The sequence below is a fragment of the Gekko japonicus genome, unplaced genomic scaffold (assembly GCF_001447785.1).
Source record: "Gekko japonicus isolate JY-2015 unplaced genomic scaffold, Gekko_japonicus_V1.1 scaffold1751, whole genome shotgun sequence".
Lineage (NCBI taxonomy): Eukaryota > Metazoa > Chordata > Lepidosauria > Squamata > Gekkonidae > Gekko > Gekko japonicus.
In genome coordinates, this window is record NW_015171554.1 from 143,013 (window position 1) to 160,235 (window position 17,223).

General features: G+C 45.7%; 1 protein-coding gene across 1 annotated transcript in view; it reads left to right on the forward strand.

Moving 5' to 3' along the window:
* Positions 1-17,223, forward strand: part of EDAR (ectodysplasin A receptor) — a 28,827-nt gene that overhangs the window by 6,722 nt on the left and 4,882 nt on the right. Inside the window, exons 4-9 of the mRNA XM_015419715.1 lie at positions 2,412-2,497; positions 7,563-7,649; positions 8,754-8,882; positions 9,024-9,098; positions 9,409-9,481; positions 10,216-10,375. Of these exons, the coding sequence (XP_015275201.1) occupies positions 2,412-2,497; positions 7,563-7,649; positions 8,754-8,882; positions 9,024-9,098; positions 9,409-9,481; positions 10,216-10,375 (610 nt within the window). The remainder of the gene's footprint in view (positions 1-2,411; positions 2,498-7,562; positions 7,650-8,753; positions 8,883-9,023; positions 9,099-9,408; positions 9,482-10,215; positions 10,376-17,223) is intronic.

A 17,223-nucleotide genomic window follows, 5' to 3' on the forward strand; every position in this document is an offset into this window, starting at 1 on the left:
TCCCCGCCCTCCCCCCCCCAACCCGGCACTGAAGCGAGGGGCGAGCGGCAAGCCGCTCGCTGTTTCCCCTCCCAACCCGGCACTGAAGTGAGGGGCAAGCGGCTCGCTATTTCCCCCTCCCTCAACTTGGAGTGTGCAGAGCGTTCCCTGCGCATGCTCAGGGGACACTCTGCCAGTTTTGGGGGGATTTAAACATCCCCCCGATAGTTTTTGTACATTTTCAGATTTTTGTGCAGACGTGGGGACCTCCCCACATGCGCACAAACATCTCCCTCCCCCCAGGGGCCCCCGATGCACGGATTTAAGTATCCGCACAGACGGGGCCACTTCGGTATTAGATATATAGATAGGAAGATGTGACTGAATGAAGACATGGCAACAAAGTATAAGAGGGGAAGAGTATAGAATCTCATCTGACCTTCGCACGGCTGCCCAACAGCTGAAGACCCAACACTGCCAGGAATCCAGGCACACCCCACAAAATATGAATTTATTCAACACTCCTTTGTGCATTATCTTGGGAGAGTGAAGAGAATCAGAAAATTGTGATGGATACATACCGTCCTGTTGACTTTTGAGTGTGATGTGACCATGCTTGCCCTGTAAAGAATATAGTGACTCTGGAGTTTGTTTTATATTTATTCTTCCTTTTTAGCCTGGTTGCTACCACACTTTTGAAGCAAATACTTTAAAACTGTATATTTTTAAGTATTGGTTCTAAGGTGTTCTTTTGCCTGGAGAAGATGCCATTTGTATACAGAAGGGATGCTGGACAGCCCAATTAATTGCATGACAAAAACTGAAAGCAAAATCCAAAGAGGTTCTTCCTTTTGCATTAGCAGAAGCATGAGAACTGTCATAGTAAGGTGCTTTCACATGTGTAGTGATATCATTTATAATTTGGACACATTCCCTTATATGTGTTAGGGAACTAGAGAAGCCATATTGGATCAGGCCAACGACCCATCTAATCCAACACTGTGTCACATAGTGGCCAAAGCCCAGGTGCCATCAGGAGGTCCACCAATGGGGCCAGCACTACAAAAGCCTCCCACTGTTGCCCCCAAACACCAAGAATACAGAGCATCACTGCCCCAGACATAGTGTTCCATCTACACCTTGTGGCTAATAGTCACTGATGGACCTCTGTGCCATATGTTTATCTAATCCCCTCTTGAAAATGTCTGTGCTTGTGGCCGCTGCCCCTTCCTGCGGCAGTGAATTCCACTTGTTAATTATTCTCTGGGTGAACAAATACTACCTTTGACCTAGTCTAAGCCTACTGCTCCTTAATTTCATTGAATGCCCACAAGTTCTTGTATTGTGAGAAAGGGAGAGAAGTGCTTCTTTCTCTACCTTCTGTATCCCATGCATAATTTTGTAAACCTCTATCATGTCACACACACCCCAATCTTTGTTTCTCCAAGTTAAAGAGCCCTAACCTCTTTAACCCTTTCTTCATAGGGAAGGTGTTCCACCCCCTTAATTATTTTAATTGGCCCCTTCTGCACCTTTTCCAATGCTATAATATCCTTTTTGAGGTGCAGTGACCAGAACTGTACAAAGTATTCCAAATGAGGCTGCACCATAGATTTATACAGGGGCATTATGATTCTGGCTGATTTGTTTTCAGTTCCCTTCCCAATAATCCCCAGCACAGCATTTGCCTTTTTATATTGCAGTCTCAGACTGAGTCGACATCTTCAGTGAGTTATCTACTACAACTCCAAGATCTCTCTCCTGGTCAGTTACCGCCAGTTTGGACCCCATCAATGTATATTTATAGTTAGGATTTCTGCCTCCGATGTGCATTACTTTGCACTTGTGCACATTGAAACTCATTTGCCACGTTGACGCCCACTCGCCCATCCTCGACAGATCCCCCTGGAGCTACTCACAGTCCTCCCTAGTTCTCACCACCCTGAACAACTTAGTGTCATCCGCAAACTTAGCCACTTCACTACTTATTCCAAATCATGACCTCCGGTTACAAGGCTGTTTATATTACAGTTGTTCAGAGCGTGGTACTGGGGAAAATTTGGGAAAATCACCTCCTTTCCATTAGTTAGGTGGGATCCAGTTTTTTCCTTGTGCAGAAAGACTCATTACAGGGGCATTCAGAGAGTTATGTTGCAAGTTCAGTGGACAAATGTATGTTGTTTCAGGCGGTGATATCGCCTCATGTCATGCATCTTTAATGCTTGGTTGACCTTATTTATGATGGCAGTGAAGGATAAAAGAGAGGCTGTTTCCAGCCAAGCAAGAGAAAAGCGGATAATGCCATTAAACCAAGTATACAAAATTTAAAGTAGTGATTTCATCTCGTAGAGTAATTGATTACTTCTCAACCATGCTTAAAAAGCAAGGAACTCAATTATATTGCTTTGCCTTGTCTTGTTCTTTCATTATAGTTACTACATGCTGGAGAACAGGCCAAGGAACATCTATGGCATGGTTTGCTACTCATGCTCGCTGGCGCCTCCCAACACAAAAGAATGTAAGTGCACTGGACTTTATTTCTATTTGAATGCATTTTAGTGAGAAACTTCTAAAATACTGCTGAAAGCTTCCATGGGCAATGCATTAGATGAAAGTGGAAGGTTTGGACATTATCAGTGTGGTAAAATTCAGCCACTTCTGAACCAGAAAACTGAGGGGCTTTTTTTAATATGCCAGGGGTGGAAATGTTTCTATGCATTTCTTGTGCCAATTTGAATTCATTATGGATGCTCAAGATGGAAACTCGGGGGACATATGTCTTCCAGGGCAATGTATATATGGTCTCAGCAACTCCTGTTACTTCCCAGCACATAAATGGTGCACCAATTTGGATATATATGAAAAAAATGGGGAATATACCACAAAAAAGGCTCTGATGGTATGGGAATGAGAGATAATAGACACATTGAGTGCCAAGTTCAGTCTTCAGCATCCCCAATTAAAGGAATGAAAGTATAGGTTTTCAGAGACTATGGAGGGCTACTGCTACTCAAGAGAGTATTAAGAGTCCTTCTCCTTGTATAAGGCAGCTCCTTACCTGGATTAGATCCCTGTTTCAGTTTTGCTGCATTACTGAAGTTCCCAGATGTGTGTATTGATGCATAGTGAATGTTAATTGAGCAAAGCAGAAGGTGGTTCCATTAATACATGCTTGAACTCAGATGTGTGAAGCAAAAAAAAAAAGTATAGTGTAGCTTGCTTGAAAATGATACAAGCTGCAGCCTGTTGGATAATCTAGAAGTAGACGATGTAGGGTGTGATTGGCCTGTGCTCACTGAAATGCCATGGAACTGGGAGGAGAAGGGACTGTTGTTGATCTGTTACAACTTGTAACAACTGTGTGATTCCTCCACTATCCTGAGTCACATTACTAGCGCACCATAGGGAATTTCACAAGCCTGGTGGCCTGTCAAATAGATGAGGCTAAAGCCCGATTAATAGGATAAAGCAATTATTAGCGTTCCCATGCGTTTGAACAATGAAGATCAAAACCTCAGTGGGTGAAATGCTCAAGACAGGTAAGATAGCAGAGGAATCAACAAACATCTTTGCCTTGCTCTCTGGTGTGTTTCAAAGGATAGGATAATTGTATTACATCTTACATTATACACTAATAACTCAGAGCATCATCCATTTCTCCTGGAACTAAGGATGGCACAAGGAATGAGCCAAAGACAAAAAACAGGAATTAATATGGGATAGCTGGATGAAAATAAGAAGAGAAAAATGTAGCACAATGAGACGTAAGACACTATTTGTCAAGAAGGAATACTGCAGCAACGTGTAACTTCTAACAAAAATACAAGACAGCCATCTCTTTAAAGTCCAAATTTTAGGTGCATATTGTTGTTTGTTTATCATTTGCATCAAACTGGCTGATACCAAAGTATTAGACATTTTACATCTATTTTCTGTAATGAACCAAAGCTGGTACCATCAAATATAAAAATCTTTATAACCTAATTCATATTTGCTGTGCATACCAAAGGACTAGAACACACAGACCAATTTCACACAAGAGCTGCCCTGCAGTCGCACCCCCCTTTGCCCCACTTCTATTGGCAAATTTCCCACTCGAAACCGCGCGGCTGCATTTTGATCCGCGGCTTCACCTGATTTTCCCCGCGGTTTTGTGATCCTCAAAAAACAGGATCACAAAGCCGCAGGGAAAATCGGGCGAAGCTGCGGGTCAAAATGCGGCCACGCAGCTTCAAGTGGGAAATTGACCGATAGAAGAAGGGCAAAGGGAGGCGTGACCGTGGTGCAGCTCTTGTGTGAAATCGATAACAGTGGTTTGTCAGGAGATCTACATGAGCATCTCATAGATGGTTGATACATCCAGTTTAGACAGTGCCAAGCACCTACTGGAGCTTGGGAGGAGATGGAACCTGGATTCCGTGCCCTCATTTAGGGAACAGGTGATGACTGTCAAAGTGGAATGTGCCAAACATCTGCCAAGACTATGCACACCGAAGCTGGATACTTGTGTGAAGCCATTTGTAGGATATGGGTTCTTCAGCCTATGTTGACCACTTTTGTATATGTGGATCCGAAATCACAAGAGATCAGCACGCAGAAGCCTACTCCTGTGTACATCCATCTCTCTCCCTTTGTCTTTCTCCCTCTCTATACATACACACATACCCCTTTGCAGAGCATTTATTCACGTGTGGGGAGTGATGTATACATTGTTTACATAAACATCAGTATAAGCCATCTCAAAGTGGTGGGGACAACCTTGTGCAGGGAGGGCTGTGGGCTGCATGACTAAATTCCATAACTTTGCGTGTGACATTGAGATCCTCTCTTGAGTACAACTGCTGCTTAAACAGATAGAAGACTAGAAGTGGTTGAATGCATAAGAGGGGGATGAAGGATTGCAGGAACCAATTCTCTGATTCATTTGAGCATCTTGATATACAAACATTAAATGCCTGGAGATATCAGGCATGCCCTTCTTCGAAATTTGTATAACTTGAAGTACAAAATCAGTTATGATATGTATACATTGAAAAGGGCTAGCTAAATAAACCGCTCTGTAAAACATCTAATAAAAACAGGAACTATTTGAGTTTTAAATGAAAAGCGTATGTAATAAAAGAACATACACTTTTTACTGTACTAAAGAACTAGCAGTGCTCGGAAGGTACTTTTACCAAAGTTAAAGGGAAATTTCATTCAAAGTCAATGAACTGTGTACTTTGTTGGCCAGGTTTAAAAATGTGCATTTGTTTTTGTCATTGTCTGGGGATATTATATATTGTGTAATAGTTTTTCATTTTATTAAAAAAAACACATTTTATTTAGAGCAAGCACATTTCTCTGCTTCATAACTCATGAGACATTTTTCACGCACTACCAGAGAACTTAATTTCCTGTCAAATTTGTCAGATGGAGCTGGGCCAAGAAAATTCTATACTTTCCAGAACTACAAAACAACAGCTTTTGTCTTTAAAAAAAATGTGGTACGAATTTATCCAGATAAATTCTTCAATCCCACACACCTCCAACTATTGTTCTATCTTTGCCAAGGATTCAAAATCCTAAGTGGTGCTAAAAATAATTAATAACTTACCTATCCTGTACGATGATGAACAATCTGTTGGTTTCTTTTTCACTTAGTTGCGCTACCAATTAGTATGAATGGTATCCATTCAACTACATACAGCTCCACACTTTAGATCCCAGTCCAAAAACATACTGGGTTGGATCCTATGACTTCCTCTCACCAAGTTTTCCTCCAACAAAGACAGAGTTATTCTCCATCAGAATAAGTAATTCTCCATTGGAGGAAGTCTTTCTCTGTTGAAGGAAGACTTAGAGAAAGGGAGTCCTAAGATCAAACTCACTGTGTGTTTACGGCGGTTTGCTTTGTATACAGCAGGACTCTTCCCCTGCAGACACCCCCTCCCACACACTAATATTCCATATGGCATTTTAAGTCAATTGCTATGCAGGCTGCAAGGCTGGGGAAATCAAGATAAATCTTGTTGTGAATTCAGCAAATGGCTCCATGTTCTTTTCTGGACTGGGGTGTACATGCGACAGTCTGTACGCACTACCGTCTCTTTTGCCACAGGCACTGAAGACCGTGTTCCACTACATGAGTAACATACCAGTGCTTGCCACAGTAAACAAACCAAGTGTGAAAGTTGATGTGCTTCTCCCAAAAAAATAACATACTCCACTGGGATCTTGCCAGCCATCAGTTCCTTGGGGCACTAGCACTCTGTATTGCCAAGGGTTTGGAAATGTACATCTCCTATTCGCACCTTATGTATTTACTGGAAACCACTGGCATCTGCAGTAAACACAAGAGATAAATGAAGTGGCCCTAAAGACAAGTCATTTTTGAAGGTATCTAAGAACACATAGTGGTCAACCAGTTGCCCTTCAGGGCCAACACATTGGGCATAAAGGCCAAGGCCTTCCCCTTGATGCTTCCTCCTAGCACTGATATTCTGAAGTTTCCTGCCTCTGGACTTGGAAGGTACCTTTAGTTATAACAGCTAACAGCCATAGATGGACTTATCCATCCATGAATATGTCTCATATCTTTCTAAAACTATCTATGCTAGGCAGCCTTGTTTTTTGCTCTGATCCAGGGGTCTTTTTGTAGCAGGAACTCCTTTGCATGTTAGGTGACACACCCCTAATGTAGCCAATCCTCCAAGAGCTTACAGTAGCCACTGTAAGAAGAGTTCTGTAAGCTCTTGGAGGATTGGCTACATTAGGGGTGTGTCACCTAACATGCAAAGGAGTTCCTGCTACAGAAAGAGCCCTGCGTCTGATCATTAACCCTAATAAATAGAACCATAAAAAGTATATACAAAGAAGATGCATTAGCCATGTGAAGAACTGCTTCATTAAGAAGATGCAACACACTTATTTGTTGGATAACCAAGGAGTCTTGTTTTCTTATGTGTTCCCACTAAAGATTCAGCCTAACAAACAGTGAATTCCCTGGCTTCTTTGGGTTTTTTTTTAAACTGCATCTAAGGCCTATGCCAGCCTCCAGGTGGGACCTGTGGATACCCTGGAATTACAGCTCATCTCCAGTCTTCAGAGAATAGTTCCCCCGGAGAAAATGGATGCTTTGGAGGGTGGACTCTATGACATCATACCCCACTCAAGTCCCTGTCCTCCCCAAGCTCCACCCCCAAATCTCCAGAGGTTTCCCAACCAGGATCTGGCAACCCTACTTCCCATCCCCCGCTGGTGGGCAGGGGGGACCTGTCAACCTACGCACTTATTGACATCCAGTGTACACTTACTAGAACTGCCCCATTGAAATCAGTGAGTAGAAATGCTTAGAAATGCACTGTAATTCTCCCGCTCCAGCATTCAGCTGGCAAGCATCAGTCAGAGAGAAAGGTGTGTCATATGCTTGTTTTGCCACACGGAACCATAGATCTGCACAGAAGTTGTTGAGATGTCAGTTGTAAGATTAGCTCGAAAATGAATGAGGATATTCAAGGAAGCTGCTGTCACTTTATCAATATGGCAATATCTGGCTGAGATTTTACAAAGTTAACCGGGAAGTTGTGTGTTTATTATTACAGGTACAGGTATTACTTCTGGAGTATCAGTCAGTTTCTCAAGTACTTCTGGAACCAGCACTCGTTCTCCTTTCCAGCATGTGCACAAAGGTAAGAAAACCCACCTGTCTCACCTTTACCTTCAGCAAATCATCCATCTCCTGGCTTGTGGAAGGAATTTCAGCATGCAGGTGGGGTGGGTGTTGCTGACTAGGAGATCTGTGAGGCTTCTTGTCTCTGGAGGAGCACAGTTCAGTGCCGTTTCAGAAGTCTAAGCGGCTTTGATCTGTGGGTCTGCCACGAGCAGGCTTAAAATCGGCCATGGAACTGGATGCCAGCATTTAGATGAGGATGCAAATGATTTCTCTCGCCATGAGCACCGGTGCTTCCGCAGGGATGAATTTGTGATGAACTCTGCAAATGAGATGAATATCTTCCGACTAGAAGTTAATTTTGCTTCCTTTATCTCTAGCATCCGTTGAGGTTTATTTAGAATGTGGAAATGTATTGCAGCCAATGTTCCCTTTAAGCTGTGGAGTCTTGTGAGCAAAAATTCTACTTTGTGAGCTACTGGCATTAAAGTTACGAGCGAGCGATTTGGCTGCTGCATAAATCAGTTTGCTTTGGAGCCATCCCTTCCTGAGCTAAGACAAAAATGTGTGAGCCGGAGGCTAAAAATCTGTGAGCTAGCTCACACCAACTCAGCTTAGAGGGAACTATGCAGCCACAAGAGCTATCTTTTTTTGGGGGTGCTAAAACATGTTATTGTGAGAACAAATGCATGAAAATCATGCCACCACCCTGCAGTGGTATCAACAGTCCCTGTCCCCAGTCTAAATCTGCAAGTGCACTCTGAGATGCATGACAAATTCTTACTGAATGAGTGGGGGGGTGAGCTGGGGAAGGAATGTGTGTGTGTGTGTGTCTGTGTGTGTGTCTGTGTGTCTGTGTTGGAGACAGAGACAAATATAAAGTTATCAATTCTACACACATTTAGTTGGGAGTTATGCTGCCCAGTGTTCAACCAATTAAAGCCTTAAATTACAATCCTACAGCCATTTATTTGGAAGTAAGCCACATTGAATTCAGCAGAGATTATTCTTCCAATTAAATGTGAATGAGACTGGACAGTTGGTTTAGTGCTGGTTTCATTTTATATCATCCATTCCAGTTTTCTCGTGTGTGTTAATAATTCCTCTTTCTTTGTGACTCCAGGAGATCTTTCTGGACAAGGCCATCTTGCTACTGCTCTTATCATTGCTATGTCTACGATTTTCATCATGGCTATTGCTATTGTCCTGATCATCATGTTTTACATTGTGAAAACCAGAACATCAGCTCAAGGTAACAACCCATCAAGAATAGAATCGCAGTTTTGAGATGCTATATTTACAGCACATTCCCAACTTCAGTGGGTTTAGAAAGGGGGTAACTCTGCTGCTGCAAAGAATGAGCATTAAACAGTTACACGTCTTTACATTCCAGCTTGCTGCACCAGCCATTCAGTGAAGACGGTAGAAGCCCAGGCCAACATGCAGGAAGAAAAAAAAGAAGTGCAAGGTTTGGGCTGTTTTATAATTCCTTTTTACACACCAGATCCCACGAGGCTTAAATTGCTCTAATGCAATGCCCTGCACAAATCTATTATTTTAATTGCTTGAACACAAATTCCATTTAGTGGAAGAATAAGTGGAAAGGCATCTGTGCAGGCCAGAATTTAACTCAATTCTCTCAGAGTAATTAAAACTCAGCCCAACTTTTTGATGGATTTGTACTGAAATGCCCGTACAGAGAAGCAAGAGAAGCCATTGTGTTAAAAAATGTGATGTTTTTGCCAGTTATATAACTCTCTCTTTTTGAAAATTTGCAGAAAATGTTGTGATTTTCTCAGAGAAAGATGAGTTTGGAAAGTTGACAGCAACACCAGCTAAGGCTGTCAAAAGGTATGTGATATTCAAGCAAGTGTGCTGAAAACACGGAAAAAACATAATTGTCTTCAGAGATCTGAAAGCAATATTTTCTTGGGTTATGTGGATTGCACAATAAGAGAAGTAAGCTTAATCTACCTAACCAGAATCTAGACATGGGCATCATATCATTCTTAAAAAGAAGCTAAATTCCAATGCTTTAAAACAAGCTTTTGGGCCAGATTTGTGTCTGATTAGATACAGAGAAGAATTGCTTGCAGATGGGTTGAGCCCTATTAAATTAAGTGGAAGGAGACAATCTATATCTGCCAAGGAACAGAAACTTGATTGAAAGTGAATTAATGGGCATTGCACGCAACCAGGAGAAACTTTCCAGGCACATACCATACCTGGAACAGATTCCAGGATAAGGGCATATAACTAGAATCGTACGAAATGTTATTCTTGTTTGTCTTTAATTTCCAAAGTAGGACATGATACAGGGTGTGATTGTTGTGGAAATCTTGTGCTACCTTCTTTTCTCCAGTTACTGCCGAGTTATTTTTCATGCAAAAAGCACAGTTGTGATGCAGTTATTGCACTGTAATGTTTTTTTTTTAACCCATGGGCTCAATATAACTCTTGCATACATCATTATGCATATACTTAAATTATCATTATACTCGAATAAGCTTTCAGACAAAGGCATAGCTGGAGACCTATATACGGTCATATAGAAAAGCAATCCTTCCTTATGTTTTCCTTCTCAGTGAAAATGATGCATCTTCGGAAAATGAGCGGCTTTTAAGTCGGAGCATGGACAGTGACGAAGAAGCTGCGATTGACAAGCAAGGGAGTCCGGAGCTGTGCTTGTTGTCCCTAGTGCATTTGGCTAGGGATAAATCTTACACAAGCAACAAAGCAACCGGCGTAAGTCTCATCTCGATTTGCAATAGATTCTCAATTTGCTACGCAAGTGTTTTCACTCCTAATATTACAAGCCACTTTCAGGAACTTCTGAATCTGTATGACAAATGTAAAGCTCAAGTCTATCAGTCAACGCATTAGATTTTGAGAACGTAAGCTCAGCTCAGAGGCACTTGAAGAGTGATGGATGAAATTATATATTAAAAAAATGGGGCAAAACCCTACCATTTTCATGCCATTCCGACCACCTTGCCTTCCAGCATCACTCAGCACCACCAGCAAACATCTACCCAACCCTCTTTTCTCACTGGCTCTTCTTACCTTGATTCCCTGCTTCTTCTGTCCTTTCAGCACACTCTGGAGCCTTGTTCACAAGTTACAGAGAACACACGTTCTTTACACTGAGTATGTCTCATTTTATATTCGGCGCATGTAGCATTGAACACGTGATTGAAACCCACACACGTTGGATTTTTCTTACAAACAGATGTACACCTGCGCACACAGAAGTATGTGTGTTCATTGTAATGTGAACAGGGCTTGGGGTCAGCTCGGACTGAACATTCAGAACCTTCCCAACCATGGCCAAACAATTTTTTTGCACAAAGCATAGTTTTTGCCTGGAAACTAGAACGGCAAGCTGTCATTTGTAATCCTGGTTTCATTACAACTCACGGTTTTCCTTGTTTACACAGAATGGCCAACTATGCTTGATTGAAAGAGTGGAACAGAATCCAGCACTGCAAGGGGAAGGAGGGTGGGAGACCATGTAAGGGAAAGGCTTGAGCACAAATAGCCACACCAGTCTCTTATACCAGCTGGGTTGCCAGTTATCTGCTGGTGGCAGCTGGAAGGAAACCTCCTGCCCCCGCTGCCCTGCTGAGCAGCAGGCAGAAAAGGGTAGAGAACATGGGGGGGGGGTGTTGATCGGCAGCCCCAGCATAAAAGTGTGACCTGTAAGTGATATCATTGAGTTTTGGGCGAATGCTAGATCATCACCCATTGCTATGGTTAAGCCATAGAGTTTGGGGTAGGTATGAAGATGTCACTTCTGGGCCATGTTGAAAGTAGCATCATCATGCCAGAAGGTGCCAAGGTGGAGAGCTAGTGTGGTGTAGTGGCTGAGAGCAGCGGACTCTAATCTGGAGAACGAGGTTTGATTCCCCACTCCTCCATGCCAGCTGGGTGACCTTGGGTCAGTCATAGCTCTCTCAGAGCTCTCTCAGCCCCACCTACCTCACAGGGTGTCTGTTGTGGGGAGAGGAAGGGAAAGGAGATTGTAAGCTGCTCCGAGACTCCTTTGGGTAGTGAAGAGCGAAGTATAAAACCAACTCTTCTTCTTCTTCTTCAATCATCCCCCCCGTAAGTTCCTACCTTCCCCATCTCCCCCACATTGCCAGGCCATGCCCGGCAGCCTTGTATACCGTCCTCCTCCCCAAGTCCTGACTTCTCAGCTCCTTAACCATCTAATCTTTTCCATCACTCACAATCTCTATGGCTCTATTTCTACTCTGCCTAGTCCTGACTTCAAATCTGCCAAATATCTCTACCGCAGCTCTTCCTAGCCCATTTCTCTCATTGGCATATTCCTTCCCTCAGTGTCTTGCTATGCCCACATTCCTCCCACTGGTCCTTGCCGCTGAGCTTGTTCCTTACCCTGCCAATCCTTCATCTCCCCGAAGCCTTCTGTCCCATAGCTCCCCTATTTATAAGTTCCCTGGATTGACAACTGAAAGCCATATCTAGTCTTGTATCGCTAAGAAAAACAGGTTGCTTACCAGTAACTGGTGATCTTCGAGTGGTCATCTGTGCATTCACACCAATGGGTTTAGTGCGCCTGTGCTGACCCGACCGGTGCCGTAGCAAGCTATGTTTCAAAGGATTTTCGCGCGAGTCCCACTGAGCATGCGCAGGAACCCCAGCACGCATGCCCAGAGGGACGGGCGCGGAGATCCCGCCAGTTCCTTCAAAGCACCGCCGCCAATCAACACCGATCAAAAAATTAGGAGCTGACAGCAGAGGGGAAGGAGGGCGGGCGGTGTGAATGCACAGATGACCACTCGAAGATCACCAGTTACTGGTAAGCAACCTGTTTATCTTCTTCGTGGTCTCTATGCTTCACACCAATGGGAGACTAGCGAGCCATATCCTACCTGGAGGAGGGTGCTGGCAGGATGTTCATCGCTGGGCTGAAGACAAAACGTGACGGCTGATGCTGTCATTGGTGCGTCGGACGTCGAGGGCGTAATGCCTGATGAATGTATTAGGCGTAGCCCAAGTGGCAGCTTTGCAGATGTCATGTATTGGCACACCTTTGAGAAAAGCCGTAGATGTCGCAAGAGCCCTAGTGGAGTGAGCTCTGATGGGACCAGGCAACGGCTGTTTTGCCAGGAGGTAGCAAAGACGAACCAACTCCACTATCCACTTGGATAGACGCTGGGCTGTTATACGAGTCCCCAGGCGAGGTGATGCATATGAAAGGAATAGATGGGGATCTTTCCTAGTTGGATGTGTCCTTTTCAGGTAGAACAAGAGAGCCCTCTTGACATCCAGTGTATGCAGTAATCTATCCTCAGCAGATACTGGATTTGGAAAGAAAGTCGGCAAGAAGACTTCAGCTTGCAGATGGAATTCAGAAATTACCTTAGGCAGGAACGAAATGTCCGGCACCAATCGGATTCCGTCAGGAAGTACGGAAAGGTAAGGGGCGTCGTGCCTGAACGCCAAAAGTTCTCCAACTCTCCTGGCCGACGTAATTGCAACCAAAAATGCTGTCTTCCATGTTAGGAGACGTAGTTCGCATGTGGCCAGAGGTTCAAAAGGCTTCCGTGTAAGTTGGCGCAGGACCAGGGGAAGGTCCCAAGGCACAGGCGGAGACTTGAGTGGAGGATAAAGGCGAAGTAAACCTGTCAGGAAGCGTTTGGTAACTGGATGGGTGAACAGTGAATAACCATCAACTGGAACATGAAAAGCTGACAATGCAGCCAAATAAACACGCAACGAGGAGTGGGAGAGCCCCGAGTCAGCGAGGGATAAAATAAATGAAAAAATTTTCTCCAGACCCGCAGTGGTTGCCCAGGAGGCATCAGCCCCAAGAAAGGAGCAGAATTTAGTCCATTTCTGGGCGTAAGACCTGCGCGTGGACTGTTTCCTTGAATTCAAAAGGACATGCTCTATGCGAGCGGAGAATCCCTTGGAAGTATTTGCCACGCCGTCAGCTTCAGTGCTTTCACGTCGTGATGAAGCACCGGGGAGTTGTGGAGGTGAAGTAGGTCTGGAACGACAGGGAAGTGGTAGAAGGTTCTTCGAGACAGGTCGAGGAGGGTGGAAAACCAGGGTTGCCTGGGCCACCAGGGCGTTATTAGTATCACGTGTGCATTGTCCCTGAGGATCTTGCGCACCACCCTGAGGATCAGCGGAAGAGGGGGGAACATATAGAGGCGTTTCTGAGACCATGGGTACAGGAGACCGTCTCCTAATGACTGGGCATCGTACCCTCCTCTGCTGCAAAATAGACGACATTTTTTGTTTTGAGTCGTTGCAAAAACGTCGACTTGGGGAGTGCCCCACAACTGGAAAACTGGGAGCAGGTAATGTGGTCGTATTCCCCACTCGTGAAGACTGAGGCCAGAGCGGCTGAGATGATCTGCCTCTATATTCTGCTCTCCCGGTATGTGAGTTGCCACCAGGAAAACTTCGTTGGCTGTGCAGAATTCCCACAGATGTAGAGCTAGTTTGCATAGACGCCTGGAAACCGTCCCGCCTTGGCGATTTATGTAAGACATTGCCGTAGTATTGTCGGTCAGAATATTGACGCATTTCCCTCTGAGTAGAGGGAGGAAGCTGGTCACTGCATTTTGAACAGCCAGGAGTTCCAGGTAGTTGATATGGTTTTTTCGTAGACTGTGATCCCATGTGCCCCCTATGGAGCATCCCATGGAATGAGCGCCCCAACCAGTCATGGAAGCGTCGGTAGTAAGGACGATTTCCGGGGAAGGGAGGTGAAACGGGGCCCCTTGTAGGAGGTTGGAAGGCACAGTCCACCAGCGGACGGCGTCTCTGACGTAGGATGGGGGAGAGAGGATGACGGCACGTGCCTCCATGTGCGGCTTGTACGATTGGAGGAACCAGAGTTGTAGTTTCCTCATTTTGAGTCTCGCAAACAATAGCACTGCATTTGTTGCAGCCATGAGCCCTAGAAGCCTCTGGACGTCGTAGGCCGTGACGGTGGGCTGTGTGCACACCCGACAAGCCAGAGCGATTATGTCTTCTGCCCTGTCCGGGGGAAGATAGGCCATGCAGTCTTGGGAGTCGAGTATCGCTCCTATATATTGGATACGCTGGACTGGGGAAAAATGGGACTTGGACGGATTGACTTGAAGGCCCAGTTCGGACAGCAGGGACAATGTGAAGGAGACGTTGGCTTCTAGTATCTGTCTTGACGACGCGACGACCAGCCAATCGTCGATGTAAGGATACACCGAAATCCCCTGGAGCCTCAGGAAGGCCGCGACCACGACCATGGTCTTTGTAAACACCCGTGGGGCACACGACAGTCCGAACGGGAGGGCAGTATACTGAAAATGCTCCCGGCCTATCGCAAACCGAAGGTATTGACGGTGGAAAGGGTGGATTGAAAGATGAAAATAGGCGTCCTGAAGATCCAGGGTAGCCATCCACACATCTTGGCGGAGCAACGGCATGATTTGCTGAAGTGATGTCATGCGGAAACGTCTGTACGCCACATAGAGGTTTAGGCCACGGAGATCCAGGATGGGCCGCAACCCTCCGTCCCGTTTTGGGACAGTAAAATATCGGGAGTAAAACCCCTTCCCTTGGAGGTGTAGGGGCACAGGTTCTATAGCCCCTTTCTGCAGAAGGAGGGAAACCTCCCGAAGGAGGGGTTGGGAGGGAGGTGTACGGACGAAGACTGGTATTTCGGGGTTCTGCTGGAATTGAATCCTGTATCCATTGGTCAAGATGGAGAGGACCCATTGGTCGGAGGTAATAGTACGCCATACATGGAGGAATGGAGAGAGACGGGTCAAAACAAGGCTGGGAGCTGACTCGGGGATAAGGAAGTCAAAAACCCTGCTTGGAGGGTTGTTTAGGTTGTTTGGCACGAGGTTGTTGCTGAGTCGTGCCGAATCTTGGCTTTTGGTAGGTCTGCCTCTGGGATCCGGAGTAATTCCTAGGGCGCCATCTAGGTTCTGGAGATTGGTGCGTCTGATTTCGCCGTTGCCACGGCCTTGGCCATGTGCGGGACCGCTGTGGCTGTCTATTTGAAGAAGACACTCCCAGAGCCCTGGAAGCCTTAATGCTCTTGTCAAGCTCTTGGAGGGAGGTATCGGTGTTGGAATGGAACAAACCGAGACCATCAAAAGGCATGTCTTCAACTTGTGACCTAGTGTCGAAAGGAAGGGCAGTACTTCGAAGCCACGAGTGGCGTCTCAATGCAATGGCGGAAGTCATAGTGCGTGAAGAAGCTTCCAGAACATGCTTAGATGTCGTAAGCTGCTGTTTCGCCACTATTAGGCCCTCTTTTTGAAGAGATTTAATCTCACCCTGGTGGTCCTGCGGAATGGCGTTAATCAGATCAGTCAGCTTTTCCCAGAGGGAATATTGGTAACGGCCCATGCAAGCCAAGTACGTGGATTGTTTGACAGCTAATGCGCCTGACGAATAAAACTTGCGGCCAAAGGTGTCAAGCTTTTTGCCCTCTTTATCCGACGGAGCAGTGTGAGTACGTCGAGACTTAGACGAAGATGTTACAATCATTGAGTTAGGAGCTGGATGAGTCATCAAAAACTCTGCCTCTGGATCTTGGATCTTATACATGTGATCCAGCTTTCGTGTGGATACTGGAGCAGAAAAGGGATTTTTCCACGGTGATTTAGCGGCCTCGACCAAAACGGAAGACATAGGGAGGGCAATGACAGAGGAAGTGTCCATTTGAACCACGTCATATAACGTGTCAGTAGACTGGGGAGGTTTCTGAGTGACAGAGAGATTCAACCCCACGGCCATTCGTTTGATAAGGTCCGCGTAAGCATGCATATTATCCGAAGGAGAGATAGGCAGGTCATGGGCAACATCCGGAGTAGGGGAGACGTGATCCGGAGACGTAGGCACCACGGAATCATCTGAATCTGAACCCTCGTCCACCTCGTCCGATGAGTCTTGCTCTGAATCAGTCTGAGGGGTGATATGGACGAGTGGCACTGGAGGAGCCGCAGGCTTCGGCGTAGGGACCACCGATTGCGTCTCTAGGGTCAATGGAGGAGGATTGTCAGGAGGCCTTGAAATTGTCGCAGGAGGCCGAGACCTGGCAGGTGACCGAGATCTGTGGTGAGATTGAACAGAATAACGGTCCCAATCCTGATATGAAGCATGCTGGAGCCATGGCATTGGAGGGTGGTAAGGCCCATAAAGATATCTCATTTGCCTCTCATCCCATGAAAGTGGTGGACCATAAGACCGAGGAGATCGGCTCCGTGGCCTAGGATGAGCGTGCCCTTGGGCTGCATGGCGATAGGCAGAGACATCGGTATCGACAGCCGGGATCAACTGGGAGGGTTGGTGTCGCTCCACATTATGCCTCGGTCGGTATCGACGGCCATCGGTGTCGGCCAGGTCTACGAGCATCGATGCCGATGAAGTCGATCGTGCGGGGGAAAACTCTGCACCGATTGAGTGACTTATGAGTTCCGCCGTATCGATATCGACGATCTCTGGCATTTGTTGGCTTAGTGATGAAGCCAGTAGGCCAGGTGATAATGACTGAGGCTGTGGCTCCAGTATCGGCACCTCTGTCGGTATCGGTGCATCCTTCGATGTCGACACAGCCGTAG